Source organism: Rhipicephalus microplus, chromosome X (assembly GCF_043290135.1).
Source record: "Rhipicephalus microplus isolate Deutch F79 chromosome X, USDA_Rmic, whole genome shotgun sequence".
Taxonomy (NCBI): domain Eukaryota; kingdom Metazoa; phylum Arthropoda; class Arachnida; order Ixodida; family Ixodidae; genus Rhipicephalus; species Rhipicephalus microplus.
Genome location: NC_134710.1, coordinates 99,907,338 through 99,928,038, shown reverse-complemented (window position 1 = coordinate 99,928,038; position 20,701 = coordinate 99,907,338). Strand labels below are relative to the sequence as shown.

Genomic DNA, 20,701 nt, shown 5'->3' with positions numbered 1-20,701 from the left:
TTGCCAAAACCAAATCTTCTATGAACAGTTTTTTTCCGCGCACCATAAAAGAATGAAACTCTTTACCTGTTTACGTCATACAATCGAAAAACTTTACAAAAGAATTGGAAAACCACTTCTCTTAATATTTAGTGTAAATATGATCAGTGTTTAAACATTTCTTACAATTGTGTCGTGAATCCCATGCTGTGTGTAGTGCTCTATTATTGTCTTAAGATTTTTTTCTTTCTTTTTTTTGCGTTGCTATCATTTGTGTAAATTGTTTTGTGACGCAAGCGTCTTGTACTGTACGTTTTTTCTTCTTGCATTGTTAGTCTTTTTGTGAATGCCTTGTCATTGTATTATTGTATTTGCCCCTCCTGCATGGGCCAGCATATTGACCTGCAGTATCAATAAATAAATAAATAAATAAATAAATAAATAAATAATATACAGCTGTTATATACCCGCCTCTTGAGGGATATTGGCAATCTACCTGCCAAGATTTCAAAGTGCTTGCCAAATGCGCTCCACCCCATTCTTATTCTTCTAGTTACATCAATCTCGTGGCTCAGCTCCACGCTTATTACCTGTCCTGAGTAACCATAGTCTTTTAGAACTTCTAGGGCACTCTTACCTATTCCGAAGCGCTGTTCTCTTCCGAGGCAGTTGTACATTACTTCCGTTTTCTTCAGATTAATTTAACACCTACCTTTCTGCTCTCCTTGTATTATACCTTAATCATGAGTTTGTGATTCATCCTCTGAGTTACTCAGCAATGCAATGTCATCGACGAAGCGCGGATTATTAAGGTACTTTCCATTAACTCTTAACCCTAACTCTCCCCATTCTAGGCTCCTAAAAACCTTCTGTAAATACGCGGTAAATAGTATTTGGGAGATTGAATCCCCCTGCCTTACACCCTTCTTGATCGGTATTCTGTTGCTTTCTTTATGAAGCACTATGGTACCAGTTGATTCCCTGTATATTTCTTCCAGGGTGTTTATATATGCTTCGTTGACGCCCTGATACCGCAGTCTCTGCATGACTACTGATATTTCTACTGAATGAAACGCCTTATCGTAATCTATGAAGGCTATGTATAGTGGTGGGATGTATTCAGTGGTTGGGCCCTGAAATACCACTAAATAAATATCGATTCCTTCGTTTAGAACACAGGAAGGTAGTCAGCCTTCAGACACGACAGCAAGGAGGCATTCTATTTTTGTTTGACTGGACTTCATGTGTAACGTTATTTGTTATCATATTCGTATTCTTGTGAGTGGCTATTAGGTGAAATGTAGTGTTACGCTGCTAGACTGTATCTTGTATCATCTTTAGTACCTGTCACCCTGTGAATGGACACCGTGCTCTTGTAAACCTTTGTACCTTGACTGACAATCTGTGGCTGGGTGTAACTTTTGGTAGCTTTATTTCTAAAGCTGTGATTTTTAATATCGACATATGTAAAAATTGGTGACTGGTGCTATATAAAAGCGCCAACATCTCTTCATTAACATATAATGCACAAAGGAAGCCTTTTTAACAAACGCACAAACAGCTGCCACTCTTCCATGTTCATTAGGGCCGCCATGCAATACAAACCCTTTGGTGTTCGGCAAACACATTCGAGCGCGCGGCAGTGGCTTTAGGCAGCACGCTTGCTATTCAGTTGATTGAGCAATGGCCACCTCCGAATTGCACTGAAAGCTCACTGCGCCTTCTCACAGAACTGCGCAGCCTATTCTTTATTATAGATTAACATCTTGCCATGCCGATCGGACTATACATTTATAGTCGGATTGTAAAATGATGTGGCTGATGAACTCGTTAGTCCTGTATTAGTTCTTAGGCAAGCAAATACGGCTCCAAGAAATCAAGATCAAGCAATCGCCCATCAACTTTCACCTTTCACATCATCACCTCAGCATCCTTATACTCGGGGACAACTTGCTGTGGCAATGAAGGTAAAGCTACATGCGTGGGTGGAGCTACTGCTCCTGCTTATCCGCAAAGTAGTCCGGGTTGGCTCGCGTTTCAAACTACGGCCGTGTTCAAGTAATCCTACAAAACAAAATTTATTTCGTCTGCTTACAGAGCCATTTGTGAGTGAAATTCGACACAAGCTTCCTCGGCGAGTCGACGGAATAGCTGGAGGGCGACGCGCGCTCACTTAAAGACGAAGATGCCATTTTGACTGTGAGTTGCACATAAAACGTGCGACGTTTTGAGACGCGCGAAAACGCGAAATCACTCTTCAGAAGGCAGCAAAATGTCACCGTGGTGCACGAAGCATCTCTCCACAAATGGCATCCAAAGGAAAATAATGTTGTTTTTCATTATTATCACGTAGAAAACACGGACGCGTTTGTGGCACAATATTCTATAGCAGTGGAACATGCCGGTGGAACATGCTCAATTTGGCCCCGTAGCTTTCCCTTCATTGTCACAGAAAGTTGTCCCCCATAGTGGCGTAAAAACTGAACAGGCCCGTGCCATCTCCGCTGCATGAGGGGGCGATAAGCTCCTATGCCTAGTTAAACCATACTTCGAGCTTGCCAAGTCGCCCTACGTGCGTGGACTGTAAGACTTAAGTATATCCTCAGCAAGGTATGCAGCATCCCAGAGTCGTTACAGAGGTCAGCTCTAGGTTCACTCGATGGACCGTGTTTGCTGCATGAATCTTGTGTTCAATGGCAGTCTGCTCCGCGCATGCGTGTCTCGAAAACTGTAAGTGCGCGTGAAGCCAGCAACAACCTACACTATCCTTGCACGTGGATTAACGCACACAGCGTCAACGCTGATTGCGAACAAATTTTCATACATCGCTATTGTCTAAGCATGCCAGCAACGTGCCAGCTCTGCCATTCCCTAAAATAAAACATCACCTTTCACGGTTTCTGGTGGCTCAGAAAAACGATGGGGTGGTCAGTCTTAGCCTGCTCGTCCCAACGTGAGACGAGCCCACTGCGCGCCGTTTGTGTCTTAAAAGACTACTAATAAAGTTCGCTCAACAAACCAATTTATTGATGGATGACAATTTAAAACTTCCAATTAAACTAAAAGTGTCTGAACAATCCTAAATACTGAAATTGGTTGCGCAGTGCTAATTTCATGCTGTAACTGCTATTGATACAGCTTCGTTTATAAACACACGCAGCAGTTTTTTCATATATTTCACTGTGTTATAGCACTACAGAATTGTGCTTCAATGGTTCCAGTTTCCAGAAGGGGAGGGAAGGGGTTATTGTGATGTCCTGCGCGAGCACAAAGAAACATTTGAATAATATCGTCTCAGTGCATATAGCGGTTGGATTTTGTATTTCCAAGTTTTCTTATCTGTTCAGGCCATCTCAATAGCTTTGAAAGACCGCAGAAAAAATGGCGCATCAAATATTATAGACGATTACAAAGCTGAAAGAAGAAGAAGGGCAATCAGGCAGGCTCGCGTGCGCGCTCAAGTTTGCAGCCACACGGAAATGGCTTTCAGGCTTTTTGCGACGTAATTAGGGGCTTTTGATGATAACTTTACAGCAAATACATCCATGTTCACGAGTGTTATGAATTATTGAGGTGATTCTAGTCATTTTATGCGAGCGCTCTTGAATACAGAGTGCTAAAAAGGTTTAACAGTTTTTTTTATTTTGAATATATTTGTACTTTCTTTATTCAAAGACATGCTCAAGCCTCTAGCTATGGTGGCTGTTGCTCTTCTTCGAAAGATAGCGCAATAAAAAGGTAGCGAACATGGTACTGACTGCCGCTCGAGCTCTTTAGGTAATAAAAGACTGGTTATTCTTATTGTCAAATTTGGGCGCTCTTTCGGATGTACAAGTGAGTCTAAATGGGCTTACTCCGAACAACTATATTCAACACTAACGCTCGGCAAAGATGGGAATAACAAATGGGCTGCTTTATGTGAAATAGCGGGAAAGTTGGTAGCTACGAGCACCATTAATTATTCTTTGTCGGAATTTTTATTTATTTTTTATTTATTTATTTATTTATTTATTTATTTATTTATTTATTTATTTATTTATTTATTCGTTGGCTGGCTGGCTGGCTGGCTGGCTGGCTGGCTGGCTGGCTGGCTGGCTGGCTGGCTGGCTTATTTACAGCACCTACAGCGCCTGTGAGGGGCATTAGGTGGGGAGGGGGGTACATTGATAATAACATTGAAAATACAGATACAGAACGTAATAAATTTCAGAAAAGTGTAGAATGGCGACAAATGAGTAACCCTGAGGTAAAGCTCTTCTTGGGCACATCGAGGAGAAACGTTATGCAAGTGCTGACTGTTTTGCATGTGTAATCATGCAAACCGACATTACACTTCGCAGCGCGATATCTGGGAGCGCAGACGTGCTAACAGAATCGCTCGAAGTAAAACTGTGTATAAACGCGACTGCCTCCAACTTTTCAATACAAACATGCCCGCTTGCTACACTCACTAAAATGTAGTAGTACATACTTTGTTGCATTGGACGGAATGAGAGTTAAGGTGTGTGGGTCCCTTAGCCCAAGGCTGCACTGGCCTTTGCAGCTCGCTGGGCTGATGGACCAGAAGAACTTGGCTCTCTTGATGCTTGATCGCAAGCCAGACCTCTCACTGCACCTATTAGGGGATTGTTCCTAATAAGGGCTTTCGGGTGGCCTGAGTGTTTACATGCACGTTGTTTGGGTGAGAGATGGTAGCTCTTAACACTACGTACATGTATCCGGGTACACGTTGGGTGGATTTTGTTGCGGATTATTATTTTGGGATACGTGCTAGTTTGTAACGAGCGCCAATCCCTAGACTGCCCGATACCAAGTTTGGGGTGTGGTGGGCTTAATTTATGCCTCTATTTTCTTTCGTACTCCACGATGTCACGTAAGGTGACTGGAGGTTCTTCGAGAGTCGCGATCAGTACCCGGACGGTTATTCTGCGAGCGACACCACCTGCCCTCTCACTACCCTCTAACCACGCATGGGCAGGACACCAAATGAGAGCGTGATAGTGTTCCTGGGATTTTAACAGTCATTTTCAACGCAGCTCCGGTCATGTATTGACGGCATGCTGACTGCAACTCCGAAATAAGCAGAGCGCCCTTGGTCTTGTATTCAGCATCTCGTACGACCAATGCTGCCGACTCTGTCGTGCTCACTGATTCACGCGTGGTTGCTGTGATTGTATGTACTGGGTCGATTTGTGGCTACGACAGTGTATTTGTCTTTGGCTTTTTTGTGCGCATCTGTGTAGACGTCTCGATGGTATCTGAACTGCCTTTGCAAAGCTCTGGCCCTGGCCTCTTGTCTGCCTTTTTGATATTCGACACTCGTGTTTTGGTGAATTAGAGCAGCCATTATGTGTTCTCTGACCTCATGGGGTAGAAGAAGTGTCTCTTCACCACAATATTGTGGTCTTAGGGGATATCCTATTTTTTTTTTTTTGTAGTAAGGCTCTCTGCCTTGCTTTGTTGAGTCTTTTCCACTGCCCATGAATAACTGAGATGGCGTGTTATCCAAATGTGTTACGGATGCCCAGGTCTCCAATTTTTCTCAGTCCTTGTATTCTGTGGCAGGCCCCGCTGCGGTGGTCTAGTGGCTAAGGTACTCGGCTGCTAAGGTCACGGGATCGAATACCGGCTGCGGTGGCTGCATTTTCGATGGAGGCGCAAATGGTGTAGGCCCGTGTGCTCGGATTTGGGTGCACGTTAAAGAAACCCAGGTGGTCTAAATTTCCGGAGCCCTCCACTACGGTGTCTCTCATAATCATATGGTGGTTTCGGAACGTTAAACTCCACTTATCAATCAATGCATTGCGTGGCAGTAAGTCAATTATTAAACCTTACTTAGTTTTCGAGTTCTTCCCAGTGCTGAATTCTAAGGAACGAATCAAGCTTAATTTTGAACACCCTGTATACATAGTGTACTGTTGTACCTGCACCTACATGAGAATTATACTTTTTAACTCTGTTCACAACGACACCGACACATTGATTTGATTGATATGTGGGGTTTAACGTCCCGAAACCACCAAATGATTATGAGAGACGCTGTAGTGGAGGGCTCCGGAAATTTAGATCACCTGGGGTTCTTTAACGTGCACCCAAATCTGAGCACACGGGCCTACAACATTTCTGCCTCCATCGGAAATGCAGCCGCCGCAGCCGGGATTCAAACCCGCGCCCTGCGGGTCAGGAGCCAAGTACCTTAGACTAGATCACCGCGGCTGGGCACCGACACATTCATCATTGAGTATTACTTGTAGCCAGTATGATCCTTCCTTAGCCCAACACTTGGCTAGCGTCAATTTCCTATTTTCAGTGACGGCAGATATATAGGCACTTTTAGGTGTTTCCAGGATTCAAGGGGTCCCTTTCAGATAGGTCTTCATTAGCTATCCACGGGTTTGAACTTAGCTTGCGTTAGCGCGGCACATAAGGGAATGAAGGGAAAACACGACAGAGACGTCTAGAAAGGTAGGCGCTAAACGACCAACCGTTTATTTTGTGCCCTTGACATCCATCTTATACATGCGTAAAAAACTCTCATCTTGCACGTGGTGTCATTCCAAGAAACGTCATTTCTTTATCCGTCAGTGCAATTGATGGTGAACTCACACACAATTTGCTATGTCTGCTATAGCTTCAGCTTCTTTGATTTCACGTGTCAGTTGATTGCGAGACCGGCCGAAAGCTAAATACATGGATAATCCAGATGCCCGAGCCACAACAACTTTCAACTATCCACGCGGTTGACTTAACTTTTAAGAGCGGAGCTGTTTAAGCTCGAATTTTATTCAGTGGTGTTCGCAAAAGTTTGTCGAGCCATGACGTCACCTAACGCCGCCTAGCAACGCGTTACAGACACGAAGTGACGAGAGAAGAGAAGTGGCCGGAGAAGATGAGGAGATAGAATAAATAAAACAAAATTTAAAAAAAACTTAGAGAGTCGGGATTTGAACCTGGGTAACCTAGGTCCGAAGGCGAGCTCGGCTATCCAGGAACGACTCGGCTACTCAGGCACGCTTTCAGAACAAGCATTTATGGGAACCATAGAAAAGTGGCAATGGGCCAGATGATGAAAAAAATTGAGAGAAAGAAAGAAAAAAAGAAATAGGGAGAGATAAAGAAGCACGGAGAAACAAATAGTCAGAGGAGGTAGGAAATGAACAGACACAGAAAGAGATAAGATACAAAAGAGCGGTAATCAACTTGGCTTTACTAGGCTGAACTTGCATTTGACACTATAACTGCCCCTATCTATGCTGCGAAAGTGCGAACTATTGTATTGCGAAGATTCTAACTTTCTTTATTGAGCTTGCAAAAAATAAACGTATGTCATACCCTCGTATGTCAGCTAGTGAAGTCTGTAGGCTGTATCTAGTTTGGTTTATTTTATCTTTGTTCGCAACGTTTGCCCTTCTTCGCAATGCGAACGCTAATGGCAGTTCGTCACCCCAGTAACCACAAGAGAACGCAATTACAGACTCTTCTCCGGTGGTCGCGAAACACCGAGAGACATTTGCATACCAAATTGTGAAAAACTTCAGCCGCCCATGTCGCGCCTCTTTCGCCATTCTGAATAAACCTCACCCGCGACCTGCTCTGTCCATTTTGCTCTGTCGGTGCTACAGCCCTGCCTGAAAGCGCTCTTATATAAATAACTTGTCCATAGAAATAGTTCATTTCATTCAGACTTCTGCCTAATTCGCACCTTTAGGGAAGCTTTGGAAGAACTTCGCAATTATTTCCTTTTTCGACTGTTATTCTAGGCTACGGAAATCGCAGCGGTGGGCGCGCAGCAGCATTCTTCCGCCCCCCCTCCCCCCGCAGCTTTGATATTTGGTTTGTACCCATACACAAGAGTGATTTCTGGTCCGTGATCACGTTATTAGCGATAATGAAAATTAGCTCCAAGATAAGCGGAGATAATTGTAACGTCCTAATAAAACGGCGTTATAAATGTGCTCATGGTGTCGTACCTTGATTTTTCTTTGTCCTTGCCGAGGACCATGTGAGTGCTTGCAAAGCAATGCTTATTTGTAGTACGGTATTCTAGCTCTCTCTCTCTCTCTCTCTGTTATTATACCTGAAACGCACTATCTTAATGTTATTACTTTAAAAACACTTGTGTAAGAGCTAGTCAAGTCATTTGCTTGAGTAATTTATTCAATACATTACAAGACACATCAACAATCTTTTTTGATAATATCTTGTTCACGCTCACTGAACGTTTGCCCCAGCGTAACAGGGCTATGTTCTCATCTACCTGTGTTACCATCACCATTCATCTCTCTTTCGCTCCCTTGTTTCTCCTTCCCAGTGTAGAGCAGCAGGTCAAAGCGAACTATTGTTTCAGCTGACCTCTCTGCCTTTCTGTGAATAAATTCTCGCTCTCTCTCTTGTCAATGCTTATAATGCGCCGACATTTCTTTCCATTTATTTTTACCCGCATTTCTTGCAAAGGTTGCAAATGGTTAACTTGGCTATCATACAGACTGCTTGCCGCGTTTCTCCATCATCGGACCTGTACAATGCTGCTAGACAGCGCTCGTCCTGTGTCCTTTTTCCGCATGTTTTCCTGCCTCGTCTTTCAGTTGCACACACGTCATTTTCTTTCTGTAACTATTGCCGAGGTAAAGTGTCGTGCTAAGTAAAGGTTAAATATCCATTTGAAGGCCAGATTATTTTACTCACGCACCCGCGTTTAGAGCCGTTATAAATAGTCTTTACCACAGTTATCACCCATCGGTGCAACCAGCAGAGTGTTTGCGTGTTTGGTTACGCCAAAGCTGGTGGCGAACAAACAATGGAGGTAAGCTAGCGATAAGGACGGGCCGGACGATGTCGTCATGGTTCATTCCACATGACCCGAATCGCGCCTCGTGGCCTCAAAGATGCCTGCTCGCTATAAAAGCAATGAATATGCTGGTCTATAAACAGATGAAAGCGTATAAAATACATGTAGTATTTCTCCTGGGGAGCCTGTTCAAACACTGTTAATATCCGGCTCTCACAGTTAAACGTATGATGGTGTTCTACTTTTGACAACAAGCTATGCATGGCATACTTGTAGCCTAGTTGACGTGTTTATCGTATGACCGGAGCTATTAGCGACTCAAACTAAACACTCGCCACCTAGTGGCCGCACCTGGAAATGGCGCTAACAGTGTCAACTGTGAAAGGAGATATATTACCACCATGCTGCGTTGAGAACCGGCCGCATAGTTTGTTTGTTTTTATTCTCGCTATGTCACACGCATGAGCCCGAAAAAGAAGAAAGCGGTGTCCAAAGACCATTGAAGCGGGTCGCAATGCGTGGCATCTTGGTGGAAAGATGACAACGTATCGTTCTATCACTTCCTGACGGATGCAGACAACGCGTGATGGAGAACGGCGCAATCAGAAACTTAAGCATTGGAAAGAAGGGTACGGACACTATATATGTATAGGTAGTTTGTTCTAATCAATTCACTCGTGATGACTCAATTCTGTCAGGTGAGTACGCCATTATTCAGTTCATGTGCATTCTTATCAAAACTCGGCCTTCTTCAAGCGCGGAGTATAGTTTCGTTTATATAAGCAAGCTCTTTAGAAAACTTGTTGCGTTACGAGTGTGACTATTTATTCGCATATGCTTGTTTTTTCTTCAAGTCACAGCCCACCCATTCTTAAATTAAGCTCTTAAACCGACGCTTCGAGAAGAATAGGGGCTTCCGTCAGGACAGCCAGTGCTCCGCCACATGGGAACATTAGGAAACAGAATGTGACGGGATGAAGCACTTCGTCCTTTTTGTCTTCTTTCACTGCGTTAATTCACTGTGCTAACGTTTTCGGAACGGATCTTTACCAGCAGACCCACTCGTACATGCTAAAAGCGAATACGACGTTTCCGATACCGGCTCGCGAAAACTCTGCTGTTCCAAAAAAGAGCCTCCCTGTCTCTCCACCACGCCTTCCGCAACAGTGTGTATTGGTTCATACTTGTTTACGACTGCTTCAAGCTGTTCACATTTTAATTTGCAAACGCGACACCAAAACTTCATTGCGTAAATATTTGTTACATACCTCACACTATTTTAATGCCATTCTATTTGTGTACGATTAGTATTTTTATTACGCCTTCATGCGTGTGTATCATGAGTAGCAGTATTTTTTATATAACGCCTTCGAACTGTTATCGATTAATTTTAAATTAAATGGGAGCTTCTATTCACCACTTGTCAGTGGAAAGAGACGGAATCAATTTATTGATCAAATGAATGTGCAGGCGCCCCTGAACACCCGAATAGTAGCAACAAAAAAAATAATACCAAGAAACAAGTATACGCAAGACGGAGAAGAAAATGGTTTCATCCGCTTGATCACGCTTGATCCTTGTAACAATTTGATTGTAAGTTCGAAGGTTGCGCTAATGCTTAACGCCGAACGCTGGAATAGTTAGAAAATGAGGCGCATGAGCCATCTTATGCACTTGTGCTAAATAAAAAGAGAACGTCTCGAAAAACTTATTGAAGGAAAGGGCAATGTTTCAAAAAAACATTGATGTCTGTACCACGTCCTTTAAAAGCGGACAAGGAGAAATGTTGTCGGAACCAACGCTTCAACAAATGGGACAATATATTGCTGAGAGCAATAACTTACGAATCATTTTTGTGTACGCTTAGCTCACTCTCGCCAACCTCCAAAGGGGAAGCACTGAAGCCTGTGCGATGAGAACTGTAATGAAGTCTGACTCATCAAAAGCAATGATGTCAAAGAAAAGTACACTTGTAATTACTGTTGTGTTCATTTGATAAGTGGAGAAGCAGACGGTGAATGGAAGGGTTTTCGGGATGAGGGCAGATGCCTATTTCGTGTACGTAGCATTATGAGAAAAAAAAAGAAAACACTGACAAAAACGTCTAAGTTCTGCTCGAGAAAGTGCCAAACTTCCGATAAATAGAATTTATTTCACGCATTTTGGAACAGTTGGCTGCATTACTGGTGGATTGTCAGCGCGTGATGGCAGCACGCGAACAGTGATATCACATTCTCGGAGGCGTATGCAAGGCAGACGGGTTCTTGTCCTCCTTATTCCCTTTTCCCCCTCTCCTTTCATCCCACTCTCGCCCTTCCACAAAAGCGCTGGTGCTTTATCCCAGCAGGCTGCATTGTTCGCGGCTGGTGCTTGTTCGTACGAATTTCGGGAACCGTAGTGGGAGCTGAAACCATTGAGAAAAGCGGGCGACGGCTTGCATTGTTGGTACGCGTGTGTAAGGTGTGTTGTAACGGCACCAATTATCACCTCCTCTAGTTCAAAGCGCAGTCACTAGACGCGGCAGGTTGAGAAAAACGCATTAAATTCGTTATTTTTATCTAGTGTCTGCCTGAAATGAAGGTTGTGTCTATCGATTTCAACACCTAGTTTTCTCATTTCGCCGAGAATCTTGGCAGCAAAACTTTTGTTCATTGTTTCTTTAAAAAAGAAACTGGTGATAGTTTAAGGGGCAAGGCAAGGAGAATGGAACCCGCTTATGCTCACCGCAATTATTAACATAGCACTGAGCATCAGTGACATGTTAAACTTAGTTTCACGATATTTATTTATAAAACAAGGGTCTTTGAATGTAAGATCGCGTATAGCCTACTTAGCTTTAAATTTCAGAATTAGGCTAAATAACTATAAAAAGAACAAAAAACAAAAAGTTGAAAACCTTAACGATTAGTGGTTCTACTTGAGTCTTCAATACAGAAATAGATTGTAGAGCTTCATTTGAAACAATAATACTTCTTGGTGGGTGTGAACTTGGGAACACAAGCCACTCAAGAGAATGTCATTAAGGCGATGAATGAGGATAGTTGGTTCACGTCGAGGTCTTGAATATGCGCCACTTCAAACAACGCACATTCAAGGTTTGTTTTCCATTTGATTCAACGCATGAAGATGCGAATATGTGTGGGTTCTCTTTGAGAGAACTGAATATACATTGCAGTATATATAGCTTAGGTTAATGTGAGGTTTACCTCTCATTTTCCTCTTCTCTCGATGAGCATAGGGGAGTGTGTGACGCGTGTAGATGAAATCTCGAGGAAAGAAGTTTCACCCCCGATGACAACATGCCATCATGACGAAAATTTGACTCAAGCGACATTTCTTATTCACTACTTCTCACGGCCACAAGTCTCAATGTTCTCCACGGATGCTCTTTTTTCACGTCTGTTTCACTCACCCTGGAAAAGCTGTCGAATGTGAATGGTGAATATATATATATATATATATATATATATATATATATATATATATATATATATATATATATATATATATATATATATATATATATATATATATATATATATATATATATATATATATATATATATACGGGAAATAAGTGTATATCTAAGGGCTCGTTTTTTCGTGTTTTGATACAATAATAATGAGATCTAACAGACAGTAATGCCAAGGAATGTATAGGGGAAGTTATTAGAACCAATGGAATGTAAATAAGAAGAAAGAAAAGTGGGTGAAAAAATAACCAGCCGTGAGCAGGAACCGAAGGTCGTAAGTTCGGTTCCTGCTCACGGCTGGTTATATTTCACCCACTTTAAATATATATATATATATATATATATATATATATATATATATATATATATATATATTGTCACGTTACTCACGACAAACTTCAAACTTGATACAACGGGCTCGTTTAGCCGACTAGCCAAGCAGCGGCTCAGAGAGATCGTCTTTGTCCTCTTTCACTCTTCGATCTCACCCAAGCAAACCATGTGGCAATAGTCCCCCCCCCCCTTTGAAAGCATCGACTCAATGCTCGTAAATAAAAAAAAATGAAGGTATACACACGCAAACATAGAGAACCAAAAGAGGGAGAGTGCCAGTACTCGGAGCGCAAATGAGGAGGTTTTGTCAACGCTTGCGCCAAGCGCAAAAAGAAAAGGCATAAAAACACAGGAGAACGCAAACAGCAGCAGCAACGCAAAGTCACGGCATGTCGTAGCACGTGAAACCACAAGGGCTACTGTGTGAAGTAGGGCTTCAGCCGAACGACATGCACGGTTTCGGGCTGAAGCTGTCGACGAGAAGACGCTGCGCCGTCCGGAAATACCTCGTAGGTAACATCTGTGACTCGTCTAAGAACCTTGTACGGTCCAAAATAACGGCTCAGGAGTTTTTCGGATAAGCCTGGTCGCCGGACAGGGATCCAAACCCACACTCGGTCCCCAGAGTGGTAGGTGACATTTCGATGGCGGAGGTTGTAACGTCGTGCGTCTGCATCTTGTTGGTGACTGGTGTTTATGCGAGCTAGCTGACGAGCTTCTTCGGCGTATTGAGTGTATTGCTCAGCATCTTGAGCAAGTTCATTGCTTTGGTCGCACGGAAGCATAGCATCGAGCATGGTTCGCACGTTGCGTCCGTAAACAAGTCGGAAAAGCGGAAATCACGTTGTTTCTTGCGTTGCCGTATTGTAAGCAAACGGGATGTATGAAAGAATCTCGTCCCAGGTTTTGTGTTGTACGTCCACGTACATTGACAGCATGTCCACTTTGGTTTTGTTAAGCCTCTCTGTCAGTCCATTGGATTGCGGGTGATAAGCCGTTGTTTTTCGATGACTTGTGCAGCTCAGTTAAAAAATGTCCTCCATCAATCGTGCTGTAAACGACGTCCCTCTGTCCGTAATCACGCATGACGGGGCACCATGCCGTAGGACAATTTGGTGCACGAAGAACTGCGCGACTTCAGAGGCCGTGCCACGGGGTAACGCTTTTGTTTCAGAATAACGCGTGAGATAATCTGTCGCAACTATAGTCCACTTGTTCCCAGAGGACGACAAAGGGAAGGGCCCGAGAAGGTCCATTCCCACGACGTCAAACGGTGTCCGTGGTGGTGCGATCGGCTGGAGCAGGCCCGCGGGTCTCACAGGCGGAGTCTTGCGGCGCTGGCACTCACGGCAGCCTTTCACATATTGATGTACACTAGTTGATGGTCGCGGCCAGTAATACTGTTGGCGTACTCTGGTGAGAGTTCGCGAATAGAAATAGTCTTGACGTGGGCTCTTCGTGGCACGCAAGGAGGATCTCATCACGCATGTTGGTAGGAACAACGAGTAGGAAGGCTTTGTCGCTACCACGGGTGTTTTTCTTGCAAAGAATGCCTCTTCTTAGACAAAAAGAGGACAGTTCGCGAGCAATGTGTTGAGGGACCTGAGAGTTGCGGCCTTCCAGGGAATCAATGACTGGGCGTAATTCGTCGTCTGCCCGCTGCTTTGACATGAATTCGGAGTCGCTAACTGCTCCGAGAAAGGCGTCTTCATCTTCGGAGCCCCTGATAGCGTTCCCCACAGGTGCTCGAGAAAGCGCGTCGGCGTCTTCGTGTTTGCACCCTGACCTGTACACAATCGTAATATCGAACTCCTGCAAACGCAAACTGCACCGTGCGAGACGGCCGGATGGATCTCTGAGATTTGCCAGCCAGCAGAGCGAGTGGTGGTCAGTCACCACTTTGAAGGGACGACCGTAGAGGTAAGGCCGAAATTTGGTCGTCGCCCACACGACTGCGAGGCATTCTTTTTCTGACGTAGAATAGTTGGTCTCGGCTCGAGAAAGAGTACGACTGGCGTAAGCTATCACATGTTCAACGCCGCCGTGTCGTTGTACAAGGACAGCGCCAAGTCCGACGTTGCTGGAATCTGTATGAATTTCTGTAGCAGCGTCCTCTTCAAAATGGGCAAGAACAGGGGCTGTTTGCATTCTCTGTCGTAACTCTGTGAACGCTGTATCTTGTTCTGCGCCGCAAGTAAAGGGCACGTCATCTCGGGTGAGTCGCGTAAGAGGTTCAGCTATCTTCGAGAAGTTGGCAATAAATCGGCGAGAATACGCGCACAAGCCGAGGAAACGGCGTACTGCTCTTTTATCTGATGGAACAGGGAAGGCGGCGACAGCAGCAGTTTTGTCTGGATCAGGTCGCACTCCATCCGCACTAACGACATGTCCCAGAAATTTCAGCTCTTCATAGCCGAAATGGCATTTTTTGGGGTTTCAGCGTGAGTTCAGCTGTGCGAATGGCTTCCAGAACCTTTCTCAGACGCTTCAGATGTTCTTCGAAGCTCTCGGAAAAGATGACCACATCATCGAGGTAGACAAGGCAGCTTTGCCACTTCAAGCCAGCGAGAACTGTGTCCATCATCCTCTGAAAAGTGGCTGGTGCGGAACAGAGGCCGAAGGGAAGAACTCGGAATTCGTAAAGTCCGTCTGGAGTCACAAACGCGGTTTTTTTCTCGGTCTCGTTCATCCACTTCAATTTGCCAATAGCCACTCTTTAGATCGATCGACGAAAAATACTTCGCGCGTCGTAACCTGTCGAGGGAGTCGTCGACCCGTGGAAGCGGGTAGACGTCCTTTTTTGTGGCGCTATTAAGCTTCCTGTAGTCAATACAGAATCGCAGTGTTCCGTCTTTTTTCTTTACTAGAACGACTGGCGAGGACCAAGCGCTGCTGGATGGTTGAATAATCCCGTCATCGAGCATCTCTTTTACTTGTGTCTGAATAGCCTCGCGTTCTTTGGCAGAAACGCGATAAGGCTGCTGCCGGATGGGGTGGACGTCATCGTCGGTAATAATTCGATGCTTCGTGAGGTGTGTTTGACGGACTTTAGACGAAGAGGCGAAGCAAGATCGAAACTCCCTTAAAAGGTCATGAAGCGCAGCCGTTCTCTCGTCTGACAGCGTCGAATTAATGTCGATGCGGTCTAGAAATTCCTCATCCTCATGCGTTTCCTCGGACGCGAAGCACTCTGTGACGTCGGCAACAGGGTCTCCATAAGCTAGGGTGGTTCCGCGAAAAAGATGCCGGTGCTCGTAATTGAAGTTCGTAACTAGTATCGTTGACTGTCCGTCACGGACGCGCACAACACTTCGGACGGCGCATACGCCTTGGAGCAGCAGAAGTGATAGGTTGCTTTCAGCCACCACGTCGCCGTCTTGAAATTCTTCACAAGTGACTTCGATGGCAACAGTTGCTCGAGGTGGTAGCGTCACACGGTCGTCAGCAACACGCAGCGCAGGTCTACGGCAGTTATCAGCGTCTCGATCTGTTGCGCCTTAAGTCGAGAAGGTCACGATGCGCTCACGGAGATTTATGATGGCACCGTATTCCCGAAGGAAGTCCATGCCGATAATCAGCTGACGTGAACAGTCGCGAAGAACGAGGCAGCTGAGCACAAACGTTGACGCACGAATTTTCACTCTTGCGGTACAGCGACCCAGCGGTGTTACAACGTATCCTCCAGCTGTTCGAATTCGCGTTCCATTCCATGGCGTGATCACTTTCCTGAGATCTTTCGCTAGCTTTCCGCTGATGATCGAATAGTCTGCACCAGTGTCTACCAATGCACTGACCTGAAGACCGTTAACCAGCACAGGTATGTCGAGTGACACGCGGTTACTAGGTTCAGATGTGGATGTCGGCGTTTCTTAAGTACTGCGATCATTCTCTGACGAAATCCTTCGGCGTTGCGTGCAAGCGTCGATGGGAGGTCTTCCGCACTTTGAGTCCCAGCGACCTTGCCCCCCGAAGGCCGCTGCCTTCAGTTTTCCCGACGAGGGCTCGGGGAACGTTCCCGTGCCGTCCCCCCGAAACGTGGCCCAGTGGCTGCGGGTCTCCTCGGAGATGGTGACCGCGATTGCCGTCGTGTAAAGGGTGCACGCTGTTGCGCGAGATACTCTTCGATATCCCTTGGTCTTTGACCAATTCGGGGACGAGGGGAATTGACGGAAAATCCGCGCAGTCCAAGTTGCCGGTATGGTCATTTGCGGTAAATGTGACCAGCCTCACCGCAATGATAGCAGAGGTGTCGTCTGTCTGGCGTACGCCAGAGATCAGACTTGCGCGTCGGTGTACGGTGACTATTGATGTCCAAATCAGCGTGCGCTGACTGAATCGCGACTCATTGTTTCGCGACATCAGGACGTATGGCACTGTCTGGATCGGGACGTGCGGCACTGGCTCGGTCGGGACTCCTTGACCAGAAAGAGGAGTGGCAGATCGCAAGGCTTCCGCGTACGTACGACGGCGACTCTCAGTAGACACAGGAGCCGTTTCCGGATCAACCGACGTAGGCGGAAAACGATGGGCGTGCAGCACCTGCTGGACCTCGTCACGGATGACACTGGTGATAGAACCAACATCAATTTGCCTTGCCCCGTACATCTTTTCCATTTCTTCCCGGACGACAGATCGGATGATCTCGCGAATCCATTTGTTGCTCTTGCTCCCAGGGGTGGCGAAAATTTCGGGAGTTGAGGCAGCATTCACTTGACGGTCAAACAGAGCAGACTGTTGGTGCAGTACTCGCTCCATTGTTGCCGCTTCAGTAAGGAACTCAGCAACACTTTTGGGGGGACTACGCACTACACCAGCAAAAAGTTGTTCCTTCACACCACGCATGAGGTGGCGCAACTTTTTTTTTCTGCCATAGCAGGATCCGCTCGCTTGAAAAGCCGTGTCATGTCCTCGACGTACATCGAGACGGTCTCGTTGGGCATCTGGATGCGTGATTGTAGTGCACGCTCCGCCCGTTCGCGGCGATCTGGACTCCTGTAGGTCTCCAGGAAGCGACGCTGGAACTCGCGCCAAGATTTCAGAACATCATCTCTGTTCAAAAACCACGTCTTGGCACCGTCTTTTAGGCAAGTGTACACGTTCCGGAGCTTCGCGGCATCATCCCAGTAATTGATCACTGCGACACATTCGAGCTCACTCAGCCAGTCGTCAACATCTTCATGCTGCTCTCCGTGAAAGGGGCTAGGCATGAGCGGGTTCTGGATGGTGCAGTAGATCGGCGTGGAAGGTGTCGGAGCTTGCACGGGCTCTTGTGTCGAAGTCATAGTCGCTGCGTCAGTGGTTGGTGTCTCAGGCGGTAGGCCTCCTTGGCGGCCGCTTACTCTATGAACAGGAGTGTCCGCGGGTGCAGGGCTTGTGTTCCGGCTGCTGGACGGGGTCTTGGGCATCGGGTGGATCGTGAGACGTTGTACTGAGCACCTCCACCAGTCTTGTCACGTTACTCACGACAAATTTGATACAATGGGCTCGTTTAGTCGACTAGCCAAGCAGCGGCTCAGAGAGATCGTCTTTGTCCTCTTTCACTCTTCGATCTCACCCAAGCAAACCATGTGGCAATATATATATATATATATATATATATATATATATATATATATATATATATATATATATATATATATATATATATATATATATATAAGACTTGCTTTCTTGCCTTCGCACGTCTCGTGCAAGAGCTGGTTTAATGAAACTTTCTCGACACACTCGACACAGCTACGTCACTGCGCAGACGGAGTACAAACTATGAATTTGCAACGTGTATACAGGATAAATTATTAAACTGCGTGATGCCAGAACCACGTCACTTACGTGCTAATTGTCTAAACTTATTTTATATATCGGCTGCCTGTTTTAATACTCGAATACCAATAATAACATAATGATCTATATAGGTCTAACATCAAAACTATGATTCATGTTGTAGAGAAAAGGACAAGCCGCTGTGCCCATGGTGAAGCCCACCTTTCGAACTCTTCTTTATTACTAGCAGTGATATAATTCCCCCAAGATGATAACATCGCTCCTCGTCTTCTACACAATTTGCAATATCCTCCGTACCCCCACAGTAGCGCCTGACGACAAAGAAAACTGAACGTTCACATCAGTTCTGAGTACAAAATGTTCGTCAGTTTTAATAAGAGTGTCATATCAGTCCTAGTGCAGTGCAATCCCTGTCTTTTTCCTGCCCTTAAGCATCCAGTGGTTTTTCGGCAGTTCTGCCACGTTCATGCTCAAGCTTCCTCTCTCTGTTCTTCTATGCTCTTAAAGTCTCCTTGGCAAACACTACAAACAAAAAGTTGACACCTGGCCTCGCAAATCTTGTAAAGAACTTCATAGCGAAGTTACCTCAGGCGCCCCGCTGTGGTGGTCTAGTGGCTAAGGTACTCGGCTGCTGACCCGCAGCTCGCGGGTTCGAATCCCGGCTGCGGCGGCTGCATTTCCGATGGAGGCGGAAATGTTGTAGGCCCGTGTGCTCAGATTTGGGTGCACGTTAAAGAACCCCAGGTGGTCAAAATTTCCGGAGCCCTCCACTACGGCGTCTCTCATAATCATATGGTGGTTTTGGGACGTTAAACCCCACATATCAATCAAAGTTACCTCAGGCAGGCAAGTACACAGCTCGTGGTCTTATGGGTATACCTTGGATGATCTGGGTTCAGCATATTAAAAGTTGTCTTCGTTAGCGCTGTTAACGCCTGCGCTTAATGTTCTTGCGTCTTCGAAAGGCTGGGTCTACAGGACTGCTATCAGAGCCAGAATTCGTACCACTGGCCTCACGAGTTTCCAAGGTGTCATTGACAAGAAAACGTTGCGATGGGTGGACATATACAGTTGGCTATAGTCGGTGGGTTTTGAGTGTTTTCCTGTCTATGTGCACGTCCATGCAATGCGCTTATTCGCGCGTCCGGTGCGCAGCATAGCGTCCCGCCAACGTTTTCCCGCGGTAAACTTAACAATTCATATAAACAAATATGACAGGTATTTATGCACAAGCATCATTTCAGAGGTCTGATAGCGCTAAGATACCTTTGACAGAGGCGATGTAATCTAATTCAATTGTTGTTAGACAAAAACTACCGTATAAAGAACATAAAATTGGTTTTAAAAGCATGTTCTTACTTCGCTTCCAGACATTCTGTGTCCACTTCCCGAAGGCAGAGGCCACGAGTTTCTACGATAAGAATTGTCGGACCCCACAACTTTCGCATGCTGAATAAGGCCTTAATTGTGGTTGAACTTACACTTTTTTAACTGTATCTCCTTTACGGCTCTGTTGTAAAAAGTGGCCTCTTTGTTTTTCCTCTATTTTGATGATATTACGATTTTCAAGAACTTAGTAAATCCCTAAAAATACCTATCATTTGCTAGTTTATTAAACGAGGATTTGGTTTTGCGCATTAGTTAACTTCCATACTGAATATCGTCCGAGTACGCTATAACCACTCCACGCTGGCAGATGGCGGTGTGGCTCTGCTCTGCCAAGATGGCGCGAAACATCGCAGTTTTGTGCACCGCAGGTGACGTGCGGCAAGCTAGCCAGCCGACGGGTGCAGTGCTTTCCAGCGCCGGACGCGTTCAACCCATGCGAGGACGTTATGGGCAACATGGTGCTGCGCGTAGCCGTCTGGTTCGTGGTAGTTGCCGCGGTGTTCGGAAACCTGGCTGTGCTGTTGGTGCTTCTCAGCAGCCGTCTCACCGTCTCCAAGTTCCTGATGTGCAACCTCGCCTTCGCCGACCTCTGCATGGGCGCCTACCTGCTGCTCATCGCCGCCGAGGACCTGCACACGCGCGGCCGGTACTTCAGCCACGCCATTCTCTGGCAGCATGGTACGCTCGAACGGCCGGTCGGGAGGCGCGCCTCCAAACCGGCCAGGGACGTATACATCGACGACGCCATTAAACTGCTGACGACACGCGTGCTTGCTCTTACCACGCGACCACTATCCTGCTTTCTAAGCGCAACTCAAATGTGCGTGGTAAATGTCGCTTTCTAAAACTCACCCCCCACTCTCCTTCGTCACTGCTCACTGAAACAAATATTGACGGCACACCATTTCTTCCACTATCGCACGTTTTTCCCAACATGTCATCACTATTCCTTCAGCAG

At 45.8% G+C, this 20,701-nt stretch overlaps 1 protein-coding gene across 1 annotated transcript in view; it reads left to right on the top strand.

The window, feature by feature from the left end:
* Lgr1 (Leucine-rich repeat-containing G protein-coupled receptor 1) overlaps positions 1 to 20,701 on the top strand; it is a 96,812-nt gene that overhangs the window by 63,247 nt on the left and 12,864 nt on the right. The window contains exon 8 of the mRNA XM_075876387.1: positions 20,112 to 20,421. Within this exon, the coding sequence (XP_075732502.1) occupies positions 20,112 to 20,421 (310 nt within the window). The remainder of the gene's footprint in view (positions 1 to 20,111; positions 20,422 to 20,701) is intronic.